This window comes from Alexandromys fortis, unplaced genomic scaffold, assembly GCF_014885135.2.
Source record: "Alexandromys fortis isolate MF-2015 unplaced genomic scaffold, M_Fortis_MF-2015_v1.1 scaffold_176, whole genome shotgun sequence".
Classification (NCBI taxonomy): Eukaryota; Metazoa; Chordata; class Mammalia; order Rodentia; family Cricetidae; genus Alexandromys; species Alexandromys fortis.
The window spans coordinates 785280-811821 of record NW_026068070.1 but is presented as its reverse complement, the minus strand read 5'-3'; the positions used below and the strand labels follow the sequence as shown (position 1 = coordinate 811821).

At 47.7% G+C, this 26542-nt stretch overlaps 1 protein-coding gene across 1 annotated transcript in view; it reads right to left on the bottom strand.

Moving 5' to 3' along the window:
• Aknad1 (AKNA domain containing 1) overlaps positions 1-26104 on the bottom strand; it is a 31844-nt gene extending 5740 nt beyond the window's left edge. The window contains exons 1-8 of the mRNA XM_050120945.1: positions 25109-26104; positions 21763-21802; positions 21473-21618; positions 21139-21201; positions 12023-12150; positions 4034-4131; positions 2237-2359; positions 2040-2147 (exon numbers count right to left, since the gene is read on the bottom strand). Coding sequence (XP_049976902.1) covers positions 2040-2147; positions 2237-2359; positions 4034-4131; positions 12023-12150; positions 21139-21201; positions 21473-21618; positions 21763-21802; positions 25109-26104 — 1702 coding nt within the window. The remainder of the gene's footprint in view (positions 1-2039; positions 2148-2236; positions 2360-4033; positions 4132-12022; positions 12151-21138; positions 21202-21472; positions 21619-21762; positions 21803-25108) is intronic.
• Positions 26105-26542: the final 438 nt, after the last annotated feature.

The window sequence follows — 26542 nt, the reverse complement described above, 5'->3', positions numbered from 1 at the left end:
CCCCCACCCTAACCTGCTACAGTGTGTATATGCCATGCACTTCCACCCCCACCCTAACCTGCTACAGTGTGTATATGCCATGCACTTCCGCCCCCACCTCACTTGGTTGCCAGTTGTGGGGATGTTTTAGGACCTGGAGGACCTTTAGGTGGTGGTAGGACTTGGCTGGAGGAAGTAGCTCACTGGAGGGTGGATGCTATGGATTGAGCATTGGCTGGCTTCCAGCCAGGGCTCTGTTTTCTGACCACTAAAGCTGCCATTGGCATATTCCCACCCCCTCCACCATGCTTTCTCCGCTGTGGCAATCTTTACCCCTTCAGCCCATGAGCCACAGCGAGGCCTCCCTCAAGGTGTTTCTGTCAGGAAGAACAGGACGGCAGTGAGAAAAACCCTCTCCCCCCACTTTCTCCTTCCTCTTCCTTCTTCCTCTTCCTTCCTGTCTTAGTCACTGGTGTCTCATAGTGAAGCTCTGCTCCCTTCCAGAGGGTCCACCTGACAAAGAAAATCAGCAGAGACTGTTCCTCAAACACAGGAGACAGGGTGGAGGCCCAAAGGCTTGCGTTTAGGCAGCTGGACCACCCAGTGCTGGGTCATGAACACAGGTGCTTATGACGTCAGCCTCAATTGCTAGTCGTCTGTAAATGTAGCCTTGGAGTTTGCTGGAAACGGGATTTGAAATGAACTCAGTGTTGCGGGATTCAGTTCTAGAGCAGTCTGCAGTTCGACAGCGGACCTCTCACTCAGATCCGGTACCCGGCAGCCACTTCCTTCAGCTCCCTTTACTGAAGGAAAGCTGCCCTCCCATGCTGTCTCCCACTGAGAGAGTTCAGCATCTCATTTCAGGGATTCTCTGGCGTTTCAGTACGTGGATTAGAAGGAAAAGTCCAGGGCCGGGATGTTCAGTAGCAGAGCACTCGACTTACATGTGTGAAGCTAACAGGCTCCAGCCCCCACACCACAGAAGAGGAAGGAGAAAAGGGGCCAGCGGAACATGGGGTGGGAGGAGGCGGGGGAAGAGACAGAGGAGGAGAGCCCCAAAGACCAAGAAGGCAGAGAAGAAACCCACTATGTGGTTCTGTAGGATCATAGTGACTCCCTTTGGAAGAATATGTCCAATTGGAGGAATTGTCCGTGGGGACGGCGGGAGAGGAGCTGATGGTTAAGTCAGGTAAATGTCAGTTTTTGGTCTTGGGTGTTGGCAGTTGTGAAAAGCAAGAGCCGTTCTGCCTGGTGCTTGCCTCAGAGAGGAAGCATTCTAAAGGCAAGGAGAGCGAATGTGCCTCAGAGAAGCCATGGCTGGCTGCTGGAGTAGAACGAGATGCATCTTCTTCCTCGCTCCCTGTCCACACAGCATCTTCTGGCCTTGCTTTGTTACCTACTGTGTTTGCCTTGAGCTTTCCTTACTTGGCCAAGTCCCTTTCAGTTAGGAACTTCTTGGGAGGTGGGTGCTGGGCCTTACTCATCTTTATAAATAAATGTGGGTTTCAATTGTTTTCCAAGATCGCAAATGTTTGCGTTGGAAATGAACGATAGTATGTCTAAAGAGTATGGAACCTCTGGAGACACTGAGTAGGTAGTGATGGTGGGGTCACTCATTGGGTCAGAATGTATGCTTGCTACTGACTTGACTGGGCACGCTAACTGCACAGCCCTCACCACCAGCATTTCCCAGTTCCCAGCCCCGGCTCAGCCTCTTGTCACCATCATACAGACCTGAATTTAGAGGTGTCAAGTAAGTGCAGGAGGCCTGGGAGACTCAGTTATTAACACATATAGGGTCATACAGTGACGTCACAGATAGCATCATACAAAGATGTCACAGGGTCATACAGAGATGTCACAGATAGGGTCATATAGGAGACATCACAGTATTATACAGAGATGTCACAGATAGGGTCATATAGGAGATGTCATAGATAGGATCATACAGAGATGTCACGGATAGGGTCATACAGAGACATCATGGATAGAGTCATACGGAGATGTCACAGATAGGGTCATATAGGAGATGTCACAGGGTCATACAGAGATGTACTTACAAGATGAAGGCATTTTATTGTCATGTAAGAAGTGTGACTGGGAAGCGGTACACCCTCCACTGTGGTGTAAATCATCTTGCCCTGGAGTGTTGTATCTGTAATGAAATTCTAAAAGGAGAAGGTTGAAAACACAGCCCTTTGCCTGGGATGATGACTGTCCCTGCCCACCTGCTCTGGGGTCCCCAAGTCGGTCTCACCTTTTGGTGGTTCTTCCTTTCTGACTCTCTGGGGGTTTCGATTCTTGCTTCCACTGTCCTCGCCTTTATTATACTGCAGTCCAGCGTCCGAATCAGGACGGCAGCTGGGCCCTGGATCAGAACCTAAAAGGGTACGCAGAGCAGAGGTTTGTTGAGTATAGTCATGAGGTGTGCATGTAAAGGCTGATTGCAGAGTGTGTCTCAGGCACCAAAGAGGCTTTCCTCAATGATGCTCCCAAGGGGGAGCTGCCAACCAAGGGATAACAGAGACCCGATATGAAAGTCCCCAGATACAGCCAGATCATGTAGACACACAGGAAAGGTCTGATCCACTGTGGGAGTTTGGTCTACCGGGTTATTGGATCCTCTTGTTTTTTCCAGATTTGCCCCCACTGTACCCAAGTTCTTCATCTCAGATCCTTTTAGAGTCAGGACTTTTGTTCTGTCATTCAGGTGACTGCAAAGATAGTTCCCTCCTGTGTAATATTCATGAACTCGCAGGAGGATCCAAGTGGTCAGTTTGCCTAGCCTAAGAAGTTAGGGACGGAGGGCATGTGGAGCTGGCACTGATCTAGAACCTGCTGGGCACACCAGGGCCTGTGGAGATGCCAGGGAAGGCCAGGTTCTTTAGCAGTGCACGCCCAGGGGGCTGGAGAGGTGACTCAGGGTTAAGAGCACTGACTGCTCTTCCTGAAGTACTGAGTTCAATTCCCACCAACCACATGGTGGCTCTCAACCATCTGTAATGAGATCTGGTGCCTTCTCTGTTATGAAGGTGTATAGGCAGTAGGAACATTGTATACACATTAAATAAATCTTTTAAAAAAAGAAGAAGAGCAGGCCCAGAGAGGGGAGCTTGTAAGCATAAGTCACAAACTAACCTAGGGTAGAATCCTGGCTCTGCCACTTATTAGCTGGGGTGACAGAAAATATCTGTATTAATTCTTTTCACTTGTTCTATCTATCTATCTATCTATCTATCTATCTATCTATCTATCTATCTATCTATCTATCTATACATCTATACATCTATCTATCTATCTATACATCTATGATCGATCTGTCTGTCTGTCTATCTGTCTATCTATCTATCTATCTATCTATCTATCTATCTATCTAGGATCTCCCTACATAGTTGTGGCTGTCCTGGAGCTCAATTCAGAACCATGTGGGACCTTCCAGAATGCTGAGTGGCAGGCAAGGCTCTGGGAACAGGGAGCTCACAACCATGCTGTGTCAGCTCTCTGGCTTGCCCTTCCAGCTCGGCCGTGAGGATGGTTGGTTCTACTGATGGTGGAAGTCCAGGAGCTGCCTGAGAAGACAGGCGTCTTGGTCACCTCTCTGTCACTCTCAGCAGGTTGAACAGAGCGCGTTTCTCCACTTTACACTGTCTTTGGAGCAAGGATCTTATGGCTAGAGTCATTAAGTCCCACGTACACACGCCCTCTTAACTGCTCTCACCCCCAGCTTCCTTCGCTTCTGTGAAATGCTCATGAGTGAACCAGCAACCCCTCCCACGGGGCTAGTAACCTTACCAGTGCAGTTGTGGGTCGTGCCCAGAGCCTGACGAGAGGCAGAGGGTCCATCTAAGGCACGGATTGGCACTCCACTCTGCTTAGCCACTTCTTAGTTAAATGGCCCATTACCAGTTCTTCATGTTTTGAAAAAAGGAAAACAAACACCATCCTAGTCAAATGCCAGGCTATGATGACGCAGGTGGTGAGCTGGTACTCACTGTGGGCAGACCTCATATAGAGACCTTTAACAACAATGTGCACCCCAACTCCTCCAACTTACTGAGAGGCGAATCTTGGTGCAGGGTTTTTTCCTGGGTGGTACTGGAAGGCTTTCCACAGTTGGCTCTTCTGTGGCCCCCTTTCTCCATTTTCTGTTTCCTAGAAAGGAAGAAGGAAAGGAAGAAAGGGGGGAGGAAGGAAGGAAGGAAGGAAAGAAGGAAGGAAGAAAAGTAAGATCTCAAAATTATAGCACTGGTATGGGTAAACCAAAGTGTTGAATTTCTCTGATATCCCCAGGCTGAAGAGATAGTTCAGTGGATAAGGTCACGTGCCACCAAGCCTGATCCCCACATCATGGAGGGAGGGAGCTGACAGCCAGGAATTGACCTCTGACCTCCACATATATGCGATGGCACATACCTACACACACACACACACACACCTTTAACATGTAAAAATAATACATAATTTAAGAAGAAATTTGCAATATAGAATCATAAGAATTGGTGTTTTCTTCATATATACTATGAAAAAATCAGTTTTGGGGGTTTGGGGGATTTTTTTTTTAATTTTTCAGACAAGATCCAGACATTACTAGTCCTGACTGGCCAGTAGCAGTAATTCTGTAATTCTGCCTCTGACCTCCAGAGTACTAGGACTTTAGGCCAAGCCACCATACCTGTCTCAGAGCAGTTCTTGGCTGAAGAAAAAGCGTGCTTACATTACTACTGGGTAACATCGCTCTTACCATAGCTCCAAGTACAAGCTAAACAGAGTCCAGCAAAGCGGGTTTTGGGTACCTTGAGGGGCTTAACCTTAGGCTGGGAGCCTGGCGTTCACTTTAATAGCGTACGGCCACCAGGGGGCGTCCGAAAGACACAAATAAAATCAGTCTTTCTCGGGCCGGTGTAGTTTCACCCTCCTTCCACAGGGATTCTAACGCCTCCAGAAGACTTTTAATTACTAACAGCTCCAAACAGCGTGCATGCTCAGCCGGGGGATACAGTAACAAGCCTTGGAGGAAAGTGTGCGTTCTAGTGTGAAAGGCGTGGCGTCCAGGACATCCTGATGCAGGTGGGACAGGATGGCCCAGGGCTGGTTAAAGAACTTGAAGCGTTGTGGAGCAAACACATGTCCGTCCTAAGCCTGCTAGTAGTGAAGAAGGGACCCCATTTGGGGTTCCTGAGGCTTGGGCCGGAAAGCCAGGCCCTTTCCAAGCCTTTCCTCCGCTCGGAAAAACATGCTCTCCTCCTGAGTCATGTACTCTCTCACACCTCATTTTCTGTCTCCACCCTCTGCCTCTGGGGCCCGTGAACATCTGCTCTCCGGCTGGAAAACTTGGCCGTGGTTCAAGCGAGTCCAGTCCAACGCAGCGATCGCGTTTCTGCTGCTCTTAGACTCCTTTCCGCACTAAGATCCTCTGGCCCAGCAGAGCGGCCAAGAGCAAGTCTGCTGGAGAAGGCAGTTTCTCGGCCACACAAAGCGGCTAACACACACTCTCCAACCCCATATCCTGCATCAGAAATAGCACGCCGATCTAATCCACATGGGAAGTAGAAAAAGACAAGGGCTCCTGAGCAAATTGCGGGCGTGGGGATCATGGGAGAGGGGAGAGGGGGGGATAGGGAGGGGAGCGGAGAAAAATATATAGCTCAATAAAAAGAATTTAAGCCGAGCAGTGGTGGCGCACACCTTTAATCACCCAGCACTTGGGAGGCAGAGGCAGGCGGGTAAGTTTGAGGCCAGCCTGGTCTACAAAAGCTAGTTCCAGGACAGGCTCCAAAAGCTACAGAGAAACCGTGTCTCGAAAAACCTAAATAAATAAATAAATAAATAAATAAATAAATAAATAAATAGAATTAAAAAAACAGCATACGGGGATGTGAATTTATAGGTCACACCAGCGTACTTACAGTTAGGCAATTTACTATTTGTGCCCCATCAAACTTCACAAAGAACACAACCCACTGATGACAGTAAATTGAGGCTTTTAACAAAGAGTGTGCAGTCTTAAGTGAAAAATTCCTCGGGACTATCACGGAGGTTACCCAGATAGATTCCTCAGGACTATCACAGAACTAGGTAGACCAGGCTGGCCTCTAACTAAGAGATCTCCCTGACTCTCCTAAGATTGAAGGTGTGTCACCAGGCCCAGCAATCAAAATCTTTTATAAATGTCAAAATATTTCATTAGACCTAATAAAAAAACTTTTTTAAGGACACCACATGTGGATTGCTTCTTAATTCAATACACTAATGATCACAAGCCTGTTCTGTCCAGGTGAGTGGTGGCGCCCTGTGCTTAGAGAGCTCAGAGGCGCAGTCCATCCCAGGCAACACACGGGCCTCTGCAGCCCAACCCCACGCTGTTTCTTTATCTAGGGTTTATCTAGGGGCGGAAACTTAATAAAGCAGGTGGCTCCCGCGAGGAGCGCTTTCTAACAGGAAGCTACAGTCCTCCGGACCTCGTCAGCTGCTCTTATTGGAGCTCATTACGGACTTAAATAGTGGTTGCAAAACAGCCCCTCCCTCCTTGACTCTTGACCTTTCCAGGTAAATCAGCTGAGCTTTGCACTCAGCGGCACCTCTCGTAACTGATAGAGCTACAGACAAACATCCTGAAACCACACAGGCCGGCTGCTGCCCCGATGGGTGTTCCAAAGCGTTACCGACTTTCCTCTAGGGTTTTGTAGCTTGCAGCTTGTTAATGCAGAAGGATTTCTTCCTTAGGAATTCAAAGGTCCTGCCCTGAGAAGAGGAACGCGGCTTGTTTCCCAGGAGATTGGGATGGGGGGAGCTCAAGTGAGACCCAATAAGAAAGACCGTGTGTGTGTGTGTGTGTGTGTGTGTGTGTGTGTGTGTGTGTGTGTGTGTTAGTCACAGGAATGCGTGTGTCCATCACTGAGAGGCCACTGCTCTCCACCTTATTGCCTTGAGACAGGGTCTCCTACTGAATCAGAAGCGGGAGGGGGCTCCCAGTACACACATTCCTGGCTAATGCTGGGGATACAGAGATCCAATGCCATGCCACGCTTTTCATGGAGGCTGGGGATTTGAACTCAGATCTTCATGCTTGTACAGTAAGCATTCTTACCCACTGAGCCTTCTCCCCAGCCCCAGGAAAGATTTTTGCTCACCCCAGTTAGCCTGCAAATGAGAGCTACTCTTCCGTCTGGACTGTAATGCCCAGCCGGGCTATGTTCAGTCTGCAGAACATGGTGCGCATGCTCACCGGAATAGCCTGGGAAGCTAAACCGAATGGCTTCTACCAGACCACCCCTCCCAGTGATGCCGGCACAGTAGGTGGAGTGGGAGCATGTCCATTATTTAAAAAACTTCCGCAAGGATTTTGATGTTCTCTGCAGCAAAGAACAGGCAATGGCAGATATTCAAGGTTGGGGGAGCCCATCCCTGAGATCCAGGCTTCTGTAGCTAGCCAGCGGCTTAGCTATCAGCCATGCTCACTGGAGTTTTGAAGCCACCTTCAAGAAGCCCTCGCCCACCAAGGAGTGGGCAGCAGAAAGCACAGTGCAGACGGTGGGCTGTGATGTCTGCACATGCCTGCTTTCTGCAGGCACTGCTAGGATTCTCCGGAGACACAAAGCACAGCCCAGCACGCAGCTCAGACCTGGATAACCTCGCCACATCAGGACCAGAGACAACTGCCAGGCAACTCTTACACACAGGAAGTGGGCCCGGGGGGGGGGGGGGGGGGGGGGGGGGGGGGGGGGGGGGGGGGGGGGGGGAGGGTCCTGAGCAAGGAGCGCACCCTTAGCTCTGATGTCTCGCACTGTGGACCGAGCCTCTCGTGCCTGGTTTGGGGAAGGGAAGCTTCAGTCTCGGTTGCGCTTCTTTCTTCCTCCAAACATATTTTGAAGTCTGAGTACACACGAGAGAGAACACTTTCCCTTCCCTTCCCCCCCACCTTATTTTCAAAGGCCCCCATTCTCTACCCCAGGATGAACAGATTTGGGAAGTTGTTGGGGTTTTCTTTTGTTGAAAGGATGAAGTGAACCCATGCCAAGCAAGTCATCTGCAGCGCTACCCCAGAAGATGCTTTTAACTATTTATTTGGAATGTACATGTGTGTGTGTGTGCGTGAATGTGACATGCCACGGTGTATGTGTGGAGGTCAGAAGACAAGTTTCAAGAGTCACAAAGAGTGACATTCTACCTTCCACCTTGATGAGATGGGTCCCCCCTCCCCGGTTCTTTTTTTTTTTTTTTCTGTTTGGTTTTTTTGAGACAGGGTTTCTCTGTGTAGACCAGGCTGGCCTAGAACACTCTCTGTAGACCAGTCTAGCCTCAAAAGCTGATGATCTCTCTTGTTTCTGTGGATGCCCTGTGTAGTCCAGGCTAGCCAGCCTGCCCGAGCAACTGTCTCCACCTCCCATCTCTCTGTAGGAAAGCCACCCCATTTGTCTTTACACCTGAGTTCCAGGGATCAAATGTGAGCCGGCAGGTTCAAACAGCTAGCACTTTTACCCACTGAGCTATCGCCCAGCCTCTAGAAGAGAATTTTAAAACCAGTCTGACCACTGAGTCCTCCAGTTCAGTGGTATTTTGGTTTGGGTTTTTGTTGTCCAAAGAAATATATTCATTCATGAATTAAGCCAAGATCTGGGGACTGCTGATAGCCGGAGGATGGGAATACACGCGAACTCCTTAAACACACGTGATCGCACAACTTAGCTGCAAAGGCCGACAGCACCTGCCATGTAGGGTGTCTGTGCTCTTAGCCTTCATGAAAACAGATCATAAATGGCCCCTTTTCACCCTTATAAACAATACTGGCGCAAGCATTACTGCACACGTGGGTTTTTCCACCTTTTGAATTACTTCCTGGGGAAACATCTGGGCCAAAGGTTTTTTGCGCGAGCTTGTGTGATGACACACATGTTTGTCAGGCTGCTCTCTGCAAGTTTTGCGATTGGATTACGCAGCTGCCAACAATGTGGGTGGCTCAGCTTGACCACACCTTTCTCGCTACCAGAAATGATCACCTGCAAATGTTTTCGCTACCTGAAAGTGGGGGGAGCGAGTTGTGTCCACTAGCATCTTTTTCAGCGTCACAGGAGGTGAACGCATCTCTTGCGGGTTCTTTAGCTCTCTGCCCTCTTCGCGGCTTCTCAGTTCACATCCTATTTGCTCATTACATTTTTTTTTTTTGAAGGGCTCCAGTATTATTTTTTCTTTGTGGAGAGAAGCAACCACAGTACCTGCAGTTTTCCTGTTGTGTCCCAGAAGCCTCTGGAGCACCCTTGTCTGTGACTCTGTCGTCCTGGCTCTGCCATCTCCACCTTTATGATGGATTGTTTACTAGACAGGGAGAACTTGACAAGGCCCCGGAGAGTAAGCTGTTGAGCTGCGATTTACCTTTCCTGTGTGACTCATGGGCGTGTGTTCTTAACCCCAATTCTGCTTCCTTGTCAGAGCCCTGGACAGAACAAAGATTTTCCCACCAACAATAGATACTTTTCCCATTTTCCCAACTGACTGACTTAAAACAAAACAAAACAAAACAAAACTGAGGTTTTGGCATTAGATACAGGGTTGGTGTCTCAGAAACTGAGTAACCAATAAATAAAGGAACATTGGTGAATATCACAAACGGTCAAACAGAAACAAACAGGGAGACAGCAGTTTTTACTTCCAGAAAAGACTGTCTGGGGTGGGCTGGAGGAGGAGAGCCTGGCATTCCCATGGAGGGGTGGGTCCTGCACACTGGCACCCACCTGCTTCATGAGAAGGTTCACTGTGCACCATATGATCCATTCCCTGCAGTGCTGGGATGTGGTTTAAGAAACAAGTCCGCTCTGGACAAAAGCCGGCAAGAGAGATGATGCTACCGACAACAGACGTACGAAGTGCTATGCAGAGACTGGAAGGCCGCACACTATACTACAGAGATGATCTTTCTCGGGGAAACTTCTTTTTGACAAAGTGTCTTGCCTTGTATCTCTAGCTGGCCCAGAACTCATTATATAGACCAGGCTGGCCTCAAACTTGTAGCAATCCTCCTGCCTCTGCTTTCCAAGTACTAGGACTACAGGAATGTGTTACCATTCATGGCTGGGAACTTTTCTCTATACTTTTACCATTTTCTGAGTACTTTTTATTAAGTACATTACTTGTTTGTTGCTTTTTTGAGACAGGGTTTCATATAGCCCAGGCTAGCTCCTGGTGCCCGTGCCTCTGCCTCCCACATGTTGGGATTGCAGACGTGCACCACCACACCTGGCTCTCATATTTCCAGTTCCCCTGCCATTTCCCTCCTGTTTGCTTCTATTATCTTTTTATTTTTATTATATTTTCTTTTATTACCACTAAGATCACAGAATCATCCCCGCACTTAACATTTAAACTCCGTTTACAGTGGCAGGACAGAGACATCCTCAAACATTGTGGGAGACCTCGGTTTTATTATCTTTCTTGTCATTTGTTTCATGCATGTCCTACCTTTCTAAAGCATTCCTCCTTCGTAGAAGTCCTTATAAGCCAGCAGAATTACTGTATTATTATTTTCTGCCCATTACAATTAGTAATGGTTGATTTCCGCCAACTTAACACAAGTTACGGTCATGCGGAAAGAGGAAATCTAAATCGAGAAAAGGCCTCCATCAGATCGACTGTAGGTAAGCTTGTGGGTCATTTTCTTGATTAATGATTGATGCGGGAGGGCCCAGCCACTTGGGATGGTGCCATCCCTGGACAGGTGGCCCTGGGTTATATAAAGAAGTAGGCTGGGTGAGCCATGAGGAGAAAGCCAGTAAGAAGCCTTCGCCCGTAGTCTCTGCTTCAGTTCCTGCTCTGACTTCCCTCAATAATGGACCGTGACCTGTGAGGTCAAACAAACTCCCTCCTCCACACGCACACACACATTGCTTCTGGTCATGGTCCTTATCACGGCAATAGAAACCCAATCATGATAAAGACCTGGAGTATTTCATTCAAGTATTTTTCCTACTCATCCACGGTGAAATAATCTCTAGAACCTGGTTCCTCAAATGCTCACACCCATATGGGAACCGGCACCGTTGATACCACCTGGGAGCTTGCTCTAACTACAGAAGCACAGGCTCGTATCAGGCCAACTGAACCAAGGCCCACCTTTCAATAAGATGTAGGGATGACCCCTAGGTCCAGGTATCCCAAGTCTCTCCAGGACTGGAAGGTTGGGAAACATTAACTACACCAGTGTCACCAGCTCTAACATCAGGCTGCCCGGGAGGTACAGAGCCTGGAGCTGAGGTAGAGCTTGGTGCTAAGTGGGTTGAGGATGCTGGGGCCCTGGAGTCAAGGAAAGGAAGAGATGGGAGAGAGAGAAGGGGAAAGGGATAAAGAGGAGCGTGAAGGAAGGAGCGGGAAAAGCATGTGAGCCAGTTCATCTTCACAGTCCCAAGGTCCATCAGATTCAACAAGAGGGTTTCAGGATTTGAGGGTTTGGACTCCGTGCATCCTAACCCTGTGCTCACCTCCTGAACCACATCCCCAGTCTTTTCCAAACGTTTAAAAGTTTGAGGCAGGTGCTTATGAAGCTGCCCTAGCCCAGAACTCACTCTGCAGCCTGGGCAGGCGAGTACTTAGAATTGCAGGCCTGTACCACAGGCCTGACAACAGAAATTTTAACTAAGGAGCCAACAGGGTGAGCTCATAGGATCAGAGCAGCCTGGTGGCCGTTCGATCTGTTTAGTCCCGGGCAACTACATCCATACTTGGTCTATTTAGGTAAGTAGGTTTGATGCTGTTTGCTTTCTAAATAAAAAGGAAGAAGAGGTAGTGTGTACATCCACGTTAATTTCTGAACTTCCTTCTCCAGTTGGTGAAGGGCCTGTGGGAATTTAGTTCAGTGCTCCTGGGCCTGTAGAAGGAGCCATCTATGGGACAATGTTGTGTGGATATCCTGTAGCTACTCAACCTATGTCATTCTTCGCTGTGTGGGGCCCTTGCCCTCTGCCCCTGGGCTGTGTAGCTGGATGCAGGCAGAGCCCCCGCCCCACCCACTTCAGGCTTGATACCGGGTGGTGAAAGCACCCGGGAGAGGACTCACATCTTTGGGGCCAGCTCTCTGAGTTCCTTGGAGGTGACCTCCTGTGTCCCTGCCCTTGGTAGCCCTGTCACCTCACTTCTCCGTGAGCTCCGGGGTCCTGGAAGACAGCCAGCATGCTCCTTGGTCATCTGCAAGAACACACACAGGAGTCATTAGGACTGCAGGCTATAGGAAGTGACTCAATCAGCTCAGCACCCAGACACCCCAAGGTGCCTGTCCTTTGCTCCAGTCTCTTTACCTCGCTGGGATCTCACCTTAGGACTTAGTTCAAATGCCCCTGGCCACCATCTGTCCCCTGGGATGCTGGCCTCTCATGCCTCAGTTTGGTCATATCCCTTTATTTAATGGGAACGACAAGCCAACACCCAGCCCATAGGCTGACTCTGCTCCCTGCCCTGTTTTAAGTACCTTACATACATTAGCTCATCCTAAACGTGCTAACCACCCTGCCAGACAGGCACTGTTATCCCCATTTTCCAGAGGAGGAAACTGAGAGGTTGCATATGCCCTGAGAGGTTGCATATGCCCGGAGAGGTTGCATAATTGTCTCAAGATCACAAACCTGATAAATGACAGAACCAATATTCGAGCCGAGGTGGCCTGGTTTCAGAGTCCCGCAGAATGTTTTATCACCCCTCAAAGCTCTTTTATCATTGTGTAATCATTCTGATTCGGTTTGCGATGTACATCTCTTCCTCAGATAGGCGTAAGCGCAGCCATGGCAGGCGATTTTCTGTTCTATACTATATTCCTAGAAAAGCATCTGGAGTTTCCCAGTAACTGCTGTAAGAATGAATGAGTTACTGACTGAAGGGTCTTCTAAGTCAACTCTCTCAGGACTACTTATTGGAGAATACAGATGCCGCCACTACATTAACCATTGATTGCTGTGAATTTAGGACCAAAATTTGCTCTTTAAAGTGCAGACTTGTTGGGCAATGGCTGGGCTTACTCAGGCTCCACCCACGGCTAACTCAGGCTAACTCAGGATCAGGCCCAGTGAGACATCATGGTAAGAACCAGCAGCTAACTCAGGTTCAGCCTCAGTGGGGTACTATACCGCCAGCAGTAGCATCTTGGGTAGCACTGAGGCTGTTGTTAAATCCAAAGGGCTCTGGGCTTCCCATACGGAGCCCCCACTCCATGTCAGAAATTTAGGGTGCCTGGGCACAAAACAAGTCAGACTCAGGCTAAGATTGCACAAAGGCTGGAGCAAGGAATCCTGCTTGGGAGGGGGGTGTGGGGCGGCTGATGGCGCAGGTGCTGTGCCTCTAAAGCTGGCCTTGAATGAGTGAGAGTTGCCCAGGACGCAGGTGCCTGGAGGAGGCAGACACATATCTTTGGAAGAGTTTGCACTTATATAATATCTTGGCTTTAGCTGACAAACGCCTTATTCAGATTTTGAATATCTGCTTCAGGCTGGGTCTTCAATGTTGCATGAAACCAAAGAGTCTATCGAAGGCAATTATTTAGATGACTCAGTTTCTCAGAATTTTGATGTCGTCTGAATTGTTCTGATAATTGAGGCTACGGAAACAAAAGGTTGAGTCGGGTGTGGTGGCGGATACATGCACTCTGGGAGGCAGAGGCAGGAGAAGCACAGCAAGTTTGAGGCTAGCCTGGTCTTTGTGACAAGTTCTAGGGTAGCCTGGACCACATAGCAAGACCCCGTTATAAAAAAAAATTAAACACAAGGGATGAGAGGATGCTCAGCTGCTAAAGAGTCTGTGGGCAAACACTGAAAACCAAAAGGCATAGGAAGCCACCCTTGGGTTGATTCCCAAGCCGGCATGAATAGCTAATCCGAAAGATTTTTAATTTGCAAGAGAGAATACAGAAGAGGACTTAGTTTACTGAATTTGGTTTCTCTTTTGTTTTTGTTTTGTTTTTCATTTAAAAGGAAACTATAGGGAACTAGAGAGATGGTTCAGCAGTTAAGAGCACTTGCTGCTCTTCCAGAGGACCTGGGTTCAATTCCCAGCACCCACACTAGGTGCCTCACCTTAACTCTAGCTCCAAAGTGATCCTATGCCTCTGACCTCCCACAGTGCCTACACTTGGGTACCTATACCCACACACAGACATGTGCACATAATTAAAAATATTTAAAGAGGCAGCATAAAATTATGAGGAAAAAAACTTTATCCAGGCATGATCCACAGAAGTTTTTTTTTTTTTAATTCCCAGAAGAGTTAGTGGCTTGTCATTTTCAAGAGAGGCATTGAATCCTAAAGTAATAGTGTCTCAAACATGAACACTTGAAATAGCTTCCAATCATGAAAAGCTGGCTCCATTTTAAACAATATGACTCATGAGGCTTTGGCAAGTCAAGGATTAAACCAGAATCCAGCAAGTCCGTGAATTGGGAGTCTACGTGTACGTAAACGGTGTTTCTCCTGGCGCCACGTCAGGCTGTTGTGTTAGCTCATCCGAGGTTGAATATGCCACATCCAGGATGACTGGAGAGCACTGGGGAGGAGAGGGCCCAAGCGCTCTGGCATGCATCAGCTTTCCCCTTAATGTCTTCAAGCAGCACCTCCCAAGTTGAAGATTACACTGGTGTCTTCTGGACTGTATAGTCAGCTATCAGGCTAGGGACAACAGCTCATAAAGAGGACCCTGGACTGTGTTATTCAAGTTGCCTGCCTTTAGGCAGGAAGGGAAATGCATATCTGCCCAGAGTAGCATCCTGTTTGGAGTTTTGTTCCAGCGGTTCAGGCTCCAGTCCTCACTCCCCGCTTCCAACCTCCCTACTCTACCCTGGCAGGATTAGCCTTGCTTCTCTGGACTTGATGATGCCAAGGCCACTCACGCTTGCTTTTCTTCTACGATTATTACTTGGGATGTGTGTGCTTCTGTGTCTGTGTGCAGGTGTGCGACAGCACTTGGGTGGAGGTCCAAGGAGTGGAAGCTGGCTCTCTCCTATCTGTGAGTCCCAGATGTAAACCCAGGTCACCAGGCTTGACAACATAGGCCTTTACCTGTTGAGCTGTCTGGCCAGCTGCTAGAGAAGATCCCCATTTCTCACAAGCTGGATGCTAGGTCTTTCTGCAGAGTTGTGGAAAGGGACCCCAGTTTTGCACTAGGACCAAACCTAAGGGAGCATGAGAAGCCAGTGCTTTCTCAGGGAGCCACATCCCTGCCCCCACTCTCACCCTGATTCTGAGGAAATAGTTGTCATGTGAATTTATAGGGGGGGGAATAAAAAGCTGCACCCATTCCAACGAACTTGTTATGAATATATGTACATATTTATATAAGAACACACTTTCTCCAACACTCGCCTAAATAGCTTCGGATTAAATACAAAATTTTAAAAATGGAGGATCAGGGCTGGTGAGACGGCTCAGTAGGTGAAAGCACTTGTTCTGCAAGCTCAACAACCTGAGTCATCATGGGAAATGCCAGACAAATGCGGGGGCGCACAGCTGTAACCCCAAAACACCTGTGGTAGGAAGGGATGGGGGGAAACAGAAGAATCATCTAGAACCTTCGGACCTGCTGGGCGGTGGTGGCACACGCCTTTAATCCCAGCACTCAGGAGGCAGAGGCAGGTGGATCTCTGTGAGTTCGAGGCCAGCCTGGTCTACAAGAGCTAGTTCCAGGACAGGCTCTAAAGCTACAGAGAAACCCTGTCTCAAAAAAACAAACAAACAAACAAAAAAAAACCAGTTGAGGAAGTATGAGGAAGGAGAGAATCAGCACCCAAAAGTTGTCCTCTGATCCCACATGCATAGCCTGACACTCATGTATACCTGACACACATGCACACACACACACACACACTCATACACTCATGCATACCTTCATACAGAAGCACATGCACACACACACACACTCATACACTCATGCATACCTTCATACATAAGCACATGCACACACACACACACACTCATACACTCATGTATACCTTCATACAGAAGCACATGCACACACACACACACTCATACACTCATGTATACCTTCATACAGAAGCACATGCACACACACACTCATACACTCATGTATACCTTCATACAGAAGCACATGCACACACACACACACACTCATACACTCATGTATACCTTCATACAGAAGCACATGCGCGCGCACACACCACACACACACATACACACATTCATGCAATTAAAATCATAGAAATTGGGACAAGGAGAGACCATACCTTAAGACAAAGAAGTGAGAGCTGGAGACACAGGTCAGAGGCTGAGTGCTTGCCTAGGCTATCGGTGACTTTTCTGGTGCTGTGATAAAACACTATGACCAAGACGACTAACAACAGGAGGAAGGACTTATCTGGGCTAACAATTCCAGAGTGACAGAGTCCATCACAGCAGCAAGCAGCAGGCATGGCAGCTGACACTGAGCGCTCACATCTTCAAATGCAAGCATGCAACAACAACAACAACAACAACAAGTGAATGGGAAATGATTCGTCTTTAAACTTTAAACCTGCTTCCAGTGACATGCTTCCTCCAACAAGGCTGCACCTCCTTAATCTCCACAAACAGAGCTACCATTGGGGAGCCAAGTGTTCAGCTACATGAGCCTGCAGGGGACATTCCCATTCAGATCACCATACCTAGCATACACAAGGCCCTGATTCAAGTCCGGCGGGAAGGAGAAGTTAGGTTGCAAGCAGGACCCCTGCCAGGTGGAATAACTGGGAGCTCAAGGAGATGGTGGCTGAAGAAAAAAAGACTTGGAGTATAGGAAGGATATTTTCGGGGGCATTTATGATCTTTTCTGTAAAATGGAAGGTAAGATTGTAGTCTAGAAATATCAGGGGGAAGGGACTGATGGGGGCAAGCTAATGTCTTGATTACAGATTCTTCTGTTAATGTGTAAAGAACAAATACCTATAGGATTTATCCTCATGAGCAAGACGTATCAGATCTAAAATTATTTTTGCATATTAGTGTACATGTGTGTTGCTAGGTAAGTAACACTGTCACTGAGATACAACCTGTGTTTAAAATCTTTAATCCCAGCACTCGGGAGGCAGAGGCAGGCGGATATCTGTGAGTTCGAGACCAGCCTGGTCTACAGAGCTAGTTCCAGGACAGGCTCCAAAGCCACAGAGAAACCCTGTCTCGAAAAAAAACAAAACAAAAAATAAATAAATAAATAAAATAAAGTCTATTTGTCCTCTTCTTGACTTGGATGGAACCTCGAGTAGCCCTAGCTGGTCTGGAACACACAGAATAGTTGAGAATGACCTTGAACCGCTAATCCTTTTGTCTCTGCCTCCCAAGAGTGATGGGTGGGTGCGACTGTACCTGCTTGATTTTGATTTTGATTTTGAGACAGGATCTTCTGCAGCCCAGCCTGGCCTTAAACTCGCTCTGTAGCCAAAGCTGGCTTTGAACTCCTGATCCTCTCTCATTTCCACCTCTTGAGTGCTGAGATCACAGGCAGGCAGCACCACACCTGGCTTCCAAAGCTAACACGGTTTTAATAACAGCACAGCTGCTGAAGAAGCAAGCAAGTACGCAACAAATTTGCCAAAATCTTGCCCCTGCGGAGAGACATTATCTACATTAGCTATTGGGCGGACCTCTGCTAAGGTTCTGCATTCTGCAAGACCGTGACGTTGCTTGGGATGCTACCCATTGCCGTGTTAGCCCACATAAGGCTGAAGCCCCTGGCATTCATGGGGTACTACCATTGCTGTGTTAGCCCACATGAGGCTGAGAGCCCCTGGCATTCATGGGGTGCTACCATTGCCGTGAGAGCCCAGTTTGAGCTATCGGTCCTTGGTTGTCCTGATGTGGCTTCAAATAAGTGTAGGGAAAGGCTGGGTGCCTCCCTTTTCCCAGTGCAGAGAACTTCTCCCATATATGGGATATAATTGCAGCTCAAATCCTTTTGATTTATATTCATACCAGACACAGTGTGGTTGTAGCTAGGATATAAATAAACATTGTATAACTTTGGTCTCAATGCGGACAGAAGGCCTGTTTTGAAAATGGCTGCCCAAATGAGAGATTCCTTGGGAAACAAATGCATGAACTCTATCAGTTTCCTTGTAAAAGCAGAAACATGTGGCAAATATCCCTGCCTCCCCCCTCCAAGGAACAAAAATAAAAAACAAGCCTCTGGGGAGAAAACCAGTATTAAACCCTTCACCGCTGGCTAATTGCACAGCATTGACCAAAGGTAGACGGCTTTCATTTATTTTTCTAAAAAGGAAAATTGTGCCTCAGGGAAAAATACCTCAGGACACTATTTCCAAACATCAATCGTTAAAATATTTTGGCATCCAGAGGCCCTGTTAAAATGCCGTGAGTGGAAAAGAGCTGAACTTGACAGATATTAAGTCTACTCAATGGAGTCTTTCAATTCATAGCAGGAAATTAGTGAAAACAAGCCTAGCCTGGAGTTCTGGAATGAGTTTTAAAATTATTTAGAGTGGAGAGAGAAGAGAATGACTCCAGGGAAAAAGTGGAAAGTTCAATGGGAGGGTGAATCCGAGGGTCTAATGTGGCAACGAAGGCCTTTGTCTGACTTTAAACTTCAGCGTTTTCCCTGTCTCGGGATCAATGGCTGGCCCTGGCCCCACTGCATTATCAGGACCCTGGCTTCTATGGATTTTAGCCAAAGGAAGACAGCAGCAGGAGAAGGGAGTTGGCTAAAGGTGAGATGGGAGCCCCGATTTCTCTGATTCTCCAATTGTTGCGCCATCACAGACAGAGTGGCTGTCTCCTTCTACCAAAAGCCACAGAATGTCTCAGCTACTCCTACAACTTCCCTTTGGCTCCAGGGCATGGCATTCCCTCTGCTCCGTCAGGCCTGGGGGTGAAGTAGCCCTCCATATCCTTCGTGGGCTTCCCTTAGCCTTGCCCAGGCTGTTGTAAAGCAAGGCCTTTATAAGCGCTCCTCAGTTACCACATTCGAGTCAACCGTCCGGTCCCTGCCAGGAAGTGACTGATACTGTGAGTCTCACAGGTGTCCCTGGGAGGTGGAAGGGATGGGACAGGTCTGACCAAGGTGAGGAATGAGGAGAGGCTAACAACTGTGAGGGAGAGTCTCAACATGGGGTAAGATAGAGTTCACAGTGCACATCCATGTCCAGAAGACGGACAGACGCTGACAGCCACAGGCAAAAAGCGAGGGCTAGCCATTAGCCTCTGAGAGGAAGACAGCAGTGTAAGCTGTGAGAGGGGGAGAGGTGGTGAAAATAAACAGGATACAAAGGGAAGAGATGGCAGGCATAGTGGTGCATACCCGTGAGTCTTCGTACATGGGGGTCAGAGACAGCAGAATCATCTCAAGTTCAAGGAGCGCCCAGTCTACACAGTGAGTTGTAGGTGAATTGGGGCTATATGATAAGGCTCGGTCTAAAAGATCAAAAGGATTTTGGTATTTAAATCATATTTCAGAAGACGGCATGGTTTATCTCATTTAATTTGCTAACAGTGCTGAGATTAAGGACATGCTACAATATGTCTAAAACCATACACTTAAAATCCAAATGCCTTGCACTAGGTCCTACTAAGAAGGGTGGTCACTTGGAACTCTGTCCTCGGCCCTTTCCACTTAGTACCCCATGACTCTTCGTTGGCTGGGGGCATCTCACCCACACTGTAACTTCAACTATCCACCAAAGCTTCTATTCTGACCCAAATACCACTGAGGGTCAGATCTATTGCTCTGCCTTTGTGCAGCTGGATCTCCTCACTTGAGAGTCCTTAAGGGGACCGCAAACCTCCTAAGTTATACTCGATCTTGATTCCTGACCTGCTTGCCACACCCTTTCTGAATCGGTAACTATCTGTATTTCTTCTTTTTCTTGATTTTTTTCCCCCTTTAAATCTGCCATTCACTCTTCATCCTCATTGCCAGCCTCGGTTCAGACCCTTATAAGTTGCCCAGTATGGGCTTCCTAACCAGCCCCTACCTACAGTCTCACCCCCGTGGTGCCTGCTATGCCCTGACTTCAATGCCTTCCCCATCACTCCACCATCAGAGTCAGGACGCAACCCACGCTCCTTTCATGGCACAGTCCTCGTCTGTCCCGCTAGTCTTCGCGTGCACTCTGAGCTCACACCAGTTGCGTGTGGCATTCCATTTGCCGTTTCTTTTTGATTTGGAAGATTCTCGTCCCCTGTTCTGCCAAGGTCACTCTGTTCCTCTTGTAATCCCCAAAGGAGCAGTCCCTTTGAGGACCACCGAGTGTCTCCCCTCAATGCCAAAGGACGAACTTCCGCTAGGCTGCAATACAATGCTGTCACAGCCCTCAATCTGCATTTCATGATCTCTCCACCAATCTGTCTCTGGTAGAATAAAAGACACTAACAAAGGAGGTGTTTCTCCAACTCCTTAGTTTTTGGTACATTAAACTAAGTGCTTGGTAAGTGTTTTCTGAATGACAGAGCAGTTAATGACGGTGATGAGGGAACGAATGAATGGATCAGTTATTATTATGTTGAGTAAACAACCGCGGCTCCCTTCCTGGGTTTGGCCCTAGTGTGTGGTTTCTGCAGAAGTTTGTCCTGAAGCTTGCTCAAGCCTCCATTAGGTCCGCTGGCTGTTCCTGGTGCTCACCCGGTGGCCTAAACTCCATCTTTCACATCTTGGGCTCCTGTGCTTTGCCCCCTTGCTACACCTCCATTCCCTACCACAGCAAAGCTGCTACGGCGACCCCACAAATTAGTCATCTGATGGGCTGTGACGACAGGCAAGGGTATGGAAGCACGTCGAAGGTTCTGATCTGAAAGTCCTGCTTTGAGTTTCACGTCCAAGTGTTTTCAGAGTCTTACACGTCGCGTTGCCAGATACCAGCTACTTTTACAATGAGAATTTACTAGGGCCCAACCACGATGGGCAGGTTCACCCTTTATAGTGAGGTTCATAGTCTCCTCTGGAACATTCCACGGCCTCAGGTTTATCACGAGGTCACTGGTGAGAGAAGTACAGCTTCCGTAGGAAGAAAAGAAGGATAAATACACAGAGAAATAGAACTCTAGGCCACGGAGCTCCAGAAGCTAAGATGGTTCATTTTCCTTCTCCCTTCCTCCTCCTTCCGCTGTACAGACGATGTGGTACTATAGAATCCTCCGCATGTACCCACCGCAATTCCCAAATATAGATGAAAAAATCTGGATAAAGTTCATTACCAGTCTTATGTCTTGCAAATGACAGAAAGAGTCCTGTTTTACTCTTTTGGAAAATTCTTGTACCTGCAGTTTAAAAAAAAATGCAATATTTCATTCACGGCCTCTTCTGTTTGACGTTCATTGTTTCTATTGCTATGGACAAACTCTGAAGGTGTTTGGGGCTGGCGAGATGTCTCAGTGAGCACAGGCAATTTCAGCTAAACCTGACAACCTGAGTTTGTTCCCCGGAACCCACAGAGTGGACGGGAAGAATCAGCTCCTGCAAGTTGTACTCTGACCTACACATGTGTGCACGAGCATGCGTAAGCGCACGCGGGCATTCTGAACAAGTTACCTTGGTCTTCAGTAGGTCAGTCTGTTCTTTCAGTTTCTGGCACATCTGTTTTCCTTGGGAGATCTTTTGAAATATGTAAGAATTTGGGGGAGGCTCTTTCTGAGTGGTTGGTGTCAGCTTCCAGTGACGTTTCTCAGATTCCGCTCCTACGCAGAAAAGGCTAAGTTTGGCTACTGTTCATGTCAGCTTACCACAGGTTTGCTAAGTATTACCAAAAGGAGTCTGTAACAATGAGCACCATATTTTTAAGGTTTAAAAATGCTTCTTGAAATAATAGTTCAAGACACTACCTGTGAGGGCTTCTTGGCGGGTGTGGGTGGCAGGCTCCATCTGCAAAATTAAAGAGGAAGAAGGCATCGGCTGTGGGGATGACCAGCGACACGGCTGTTCAGAATTCCTTGCATCCTGGTCATTGAGGGGGCAGCACAGGGGTCCCAGCTGTGATCGCTATGTGGAGGCTGAACTTCACTGTGACGCTGTGACTGGCTGACACGGGCAATTGCTCGTAAGCCTCAGACTTCTTGGTGATAGAATGGGGGCAACAGAGAATGTACCTTGTAGGGCTGCTATCTGGATTAATTGGGACACACATTCAGTTGACATTCATGTGTTTGACTCTAGCATGTAAAATACTCCAACACTTCCCCTAGACGTAGGCTCCACAGGGGCAAGGACCCCTGTCTGTCTTGTCACAGGTCTGCGGCTGATGCTCTTGTTAACCCCAAGCCTGGCAGCCAGACTCTAGGAATCATACAACACGCATTGAATGCTAAACACACCAAGATGGTGGTGGTTCCTACTGCTGCAGGCTGACTGAACAGGGGTTTAAACTCTTGATTAATTCGTCTTTAGGATCTTGAGGAACATATACATGCTGGAGAGATAAATGACTGTTCAAAACTGACTCTGACCATCACGGATATATCCAGTAAAGAAAACTGCTAGCCCCAGTTCTCCAACTGAAGCTGTTAGGACTGATGGGGGGAAAATCAGCCCAGTCAAGCTCACTGACAAATTCAAGCATTGCTGAGGAGAGATGAGTGGACAACCATTCTGATCCCACAAACCGCGGGCCACTAAGAACTGGCCATGCATGTATAAAGACAGAACCCCAAGGCTTCCCAATATCACAGGAATGTTGGTTTCTCTAAGACAGGAAACAGCCCAGTCAGGCCAGATGGGCTGCTGGCTCCAGGTGTGTGTGTGTGCTCACGTGCGTGCATGCGGGTGTGTGTGTGCATGTGTGTGTGTGCACATGCATGTGCGTGGGGGGGGTTGTGTGTGTGCATGTAGTACTGGGCAGGAATGGGGATTTGCACAAATCTTCAGGGTGTTCAGCTGAACTTGAAGAGTGTTACAGATAAGAGATGTGGGGTGTAACAGAGGCCGATGGTGTGTCTCTCTATTCAGAATGCCCTTCATACAAGGCTTAAAAGGAAGATGATCCAGGAAGGAAGAATTAAAACTTTTCCTGTAAATTTTTTAAAAGATGAATTTACCTATTAACTTTAAATAATCAGTGAGATCCTGAACCTCATCAGGACGGGAAATTAGGTGGAGATGAGAAGACAGGTTAAGGAAAAGGAAAAATAGTATAGATTAGCTATTAACCAAATTTTATACTAGATAGGTACTAATAAAATATTTGAATTATAGTATTAAAGATCTTAGCTTTATTTCATTTGACTTTAATAACTGAGGGAATAATGGCCATAGAACACAAGGCCAGGCCTCGCTGGGAGGCAGCAATGGAAATCTGAAGATAAGCTCCTTCAGAATTTGTACATCTACCGGAAGAAACGGATCTCTCCAGGCTGTTATGATTCAAAGCAGCTGAGATGAACTGAGAACAGAATTCCCATCCAACCCTGCCATGCCAGCCTGGTACGAATTCACCTCAGAACTCCCAGCCAGTGTCTCACAGAAAACTTGCCTATCGATGCTTATTGCTACTCTGTTCGCAGTGGCTGGGTCGCGGAACTAGCGTCCAGCAATGGGAATGAATGAAGAAAACAGGCCTCACATAGAAGATGGACTTTCAGCCAGAAACAAGGATAAGTTACGTCATCTGCAGGAAGATGGGTGTAGCCAGAGATAATATCAAGCAAGCTCAGTCTCCGAAGGACACAGGTCGCCTGTTTCCTCTCACTTGTGGGCTCTAGATTTTATACAAATACAGAAGGTCATGCAAGTACAGATGACAGAAAGGAGAAGTGGAGTGGTCTGGGGGGGGCAATGGGAAGGAAGAGTAGGGAGAAAGAGAAGTTAGTGGGGGGGGGAAGCTCATAATGTATTCTGTATCTGCATGACTGCGTCCTTGTGTCCCCCAGTTTCCTGCAGTGACCCCTGTGAACAGTGATGAAGCGGCAGCAAGTGAGAGCTGTGGGTAGATCTGAGGAGTAACGTGGCCTGAGGGAGACTTGAGGGAAGCTGTGCAAATGGATATTTTCTTTGGTAAATCAGGTTAGGACATTCTAAGATGTGTGGTGGTTCACTCCTGTAATCCCAATATTGGGTGGTTGAGACAGGAAGATCAGAGGTTCAATGCCAGCCTGGGCAACAGGAGACACTTTTTAAAAAACAAACAAACAAACAAAACGGAGAAGTTCCCTGTGAAAAAGGAATTTGGAGAACTTGGGGCCTGAGAAGAGCCAGGACGTGGTCACGTTTCTCAGGGAAGGGCTGAGTTTAGAAGTCTAACTAAGGGCTGACAAGATGGCGCAGTGGTTAGAGCGCTGGCTGCTCTTCCAGAGGACCCAGGTTCAATTCCCAGCACCCACATCATGTCTCGCAGCCATCTGCAACTCTAGTTCCAGAGGATCCAGTGCACTCTGCAGGCACTAGGCACGCAAGTGGTGCACATGCATGCATGCAGCCAACACCTATACACATGCAATAATAAGATTTAACATTATAAAGGGAACATACTGGGGAATATATGGGAGGAACTAAGAAATGAAATTAGGGTGGATTTTATTATATGTATGTACACAACTTTCAAACAATGAAATTGTTTTCGAATTTTAGATGAAGTTAAGAAAGATATTGGAGGCTGGGCATGGTGGCACGTACCTTTAATCCCAGCACTCTAGAGGCAAAGGCAAGAGGATATCTGTAAGTTCAGAGCCAACTTGGTCTACATTTTGATTTCCAGAATAGCCAGGACCATAGAGGGTCTCTGCCTCAAGAAAACCAAAAACCAAAACAAACAAACAAAAAACCTTGACAACAAATAACATACAATGGATAACATACAAATAATAACAACAAAGGAAAAAAGGAAGAAAGATGACATTGGGAAGGCTTTGAGGGATTTGAATTTTACCTTCCTCTATATTTTTTTGAATCCAGCTTCTGATTCTTTCCATGAGGTCACCACTGAGTTTCTGAGAGGTCTGCTCCTTTGTCCCAGATAACTCAGAGGCCTAATGAAACCTCAGAACTGCAACTAAGCTCTATGTACAAGTCCACCATGGGATGGCCATGCTGGGATGACCACTCTGGGATGGATGACCACCCTGGGATGACCACATGGAGATGACCACTTGGGATGACCACCCTGGGGTGACCACCTGGAGATGACCACCTTGGGATGGCTCCCCTGGATCAGTTTTGATAGGGACCATTCTCATTTACCTGGGTTCGTTGCGAAGGTTCAGTAAATTTCCTTTTTTGCTCTGGTTGCTGTTTTCCAACACAATTTGGCCCAGACATGGTTCCTAAATTATCTTGCACAATTGTTGATTTATTTCTCAACCTAGGAGAAAAGCTGGCCTGGTTAGCTATTGTAAGTGGTTTATTAGTTACCGTATCCCTAGGGATTTTTGCTTTGGGAGAAACTTTAGAAAAATCTGGAAGCTGGTAATGCACTTGACCTTGGCTGTATTTGAACCAGCCACCTGAACTTGCTTTTTCAGTCAGCTGACTCTGGGGCGTCTGCCCTTGGCAGTTTTTATGTTTATCACCTGGACCCTTAGGTCTGTTTAGAAAGCTTGGATCTTGGTGGTTGCTCTGCCCAGCAGCCACCGGCTTTCCTAAGGGAGAGGTTCTTCCTCCCGCTGTATCTGGAGAGCGACTGGGCTTATTGTTATTTTCCACACCACTTTTGGGACTGGGTCCATCAGCGAATGCTGGGGTATGTTCTTTGGGGCAATAAGTCTTTGCATAACGTGAAATGACATCTGTCAGAATAGCTGCATCATCGAGGCTGTCGGCATTTGAGGTCTCTGGGAGAGTGTCACAGCCAGTGCCTTGTCCCCTTAAGAGCTGCTCCCTGGAGAGGTGATGGAGTAAAATATCTGAAGTGCGTGACTTTGAGTCATTGCCTTCATTAGCCGGAACACAAGAAACCAAGGCACACCGCTTATCCCTATTGTGCCTGTTGGTGACAGCATTTTCAGCGATCTTATCCCAAGTCACGGCCACAGCTGTGTTCCCGTACACCTCACAGCATGCAGCCTTTTCCTTGGGGCCTTTTTCAAACAGAACAACTTCTTCTGAGACAGCAAGGGTGCCGTTTGTTGAGGGCAAGTCGTGAGCACCGCACACCTTCACCTGAGAGAAGTCCCCATCATAAGGCAAGTCCTCCTGTTCTCTATAGGTTGTGTCTTCCGAAAAGTCAGCTTCGTCCATGATGATGTGGGCTGATGTCTGTGGTCCTCTGCTGCCTGGCCTTGGTGTTCCAAATGGTCACAATATGTCGCCTGGGTTTCACTGAATGTCTGCCCTGTGGGTTCTATGCTGTCAGAAGAGAAAACAGCTTCATTAGCAAATACATCAGACTAATGTACGGAGCTATGCCGATCCTGGGTCTGTGGAGGAGCAGACACAGATGTTTTCCATTTAGAGAAGTCACAAACCTGACAGCAGAAATCTCAGCCAAAGGATAACTCATCCTGAACACCACTGGGAAAAAGAGTCACAGGAGGGTTATAATTTTAATCCACTCCATCTGAGGAGGTGTGGGCCACACCTAACCACCACATCTTCATCACTCTCTCCTGGGAGGTACCACTTGGCATTTGTTCCCATCACTCCTCAGCCTTGCCATGAAAATCATATGTGGATTTG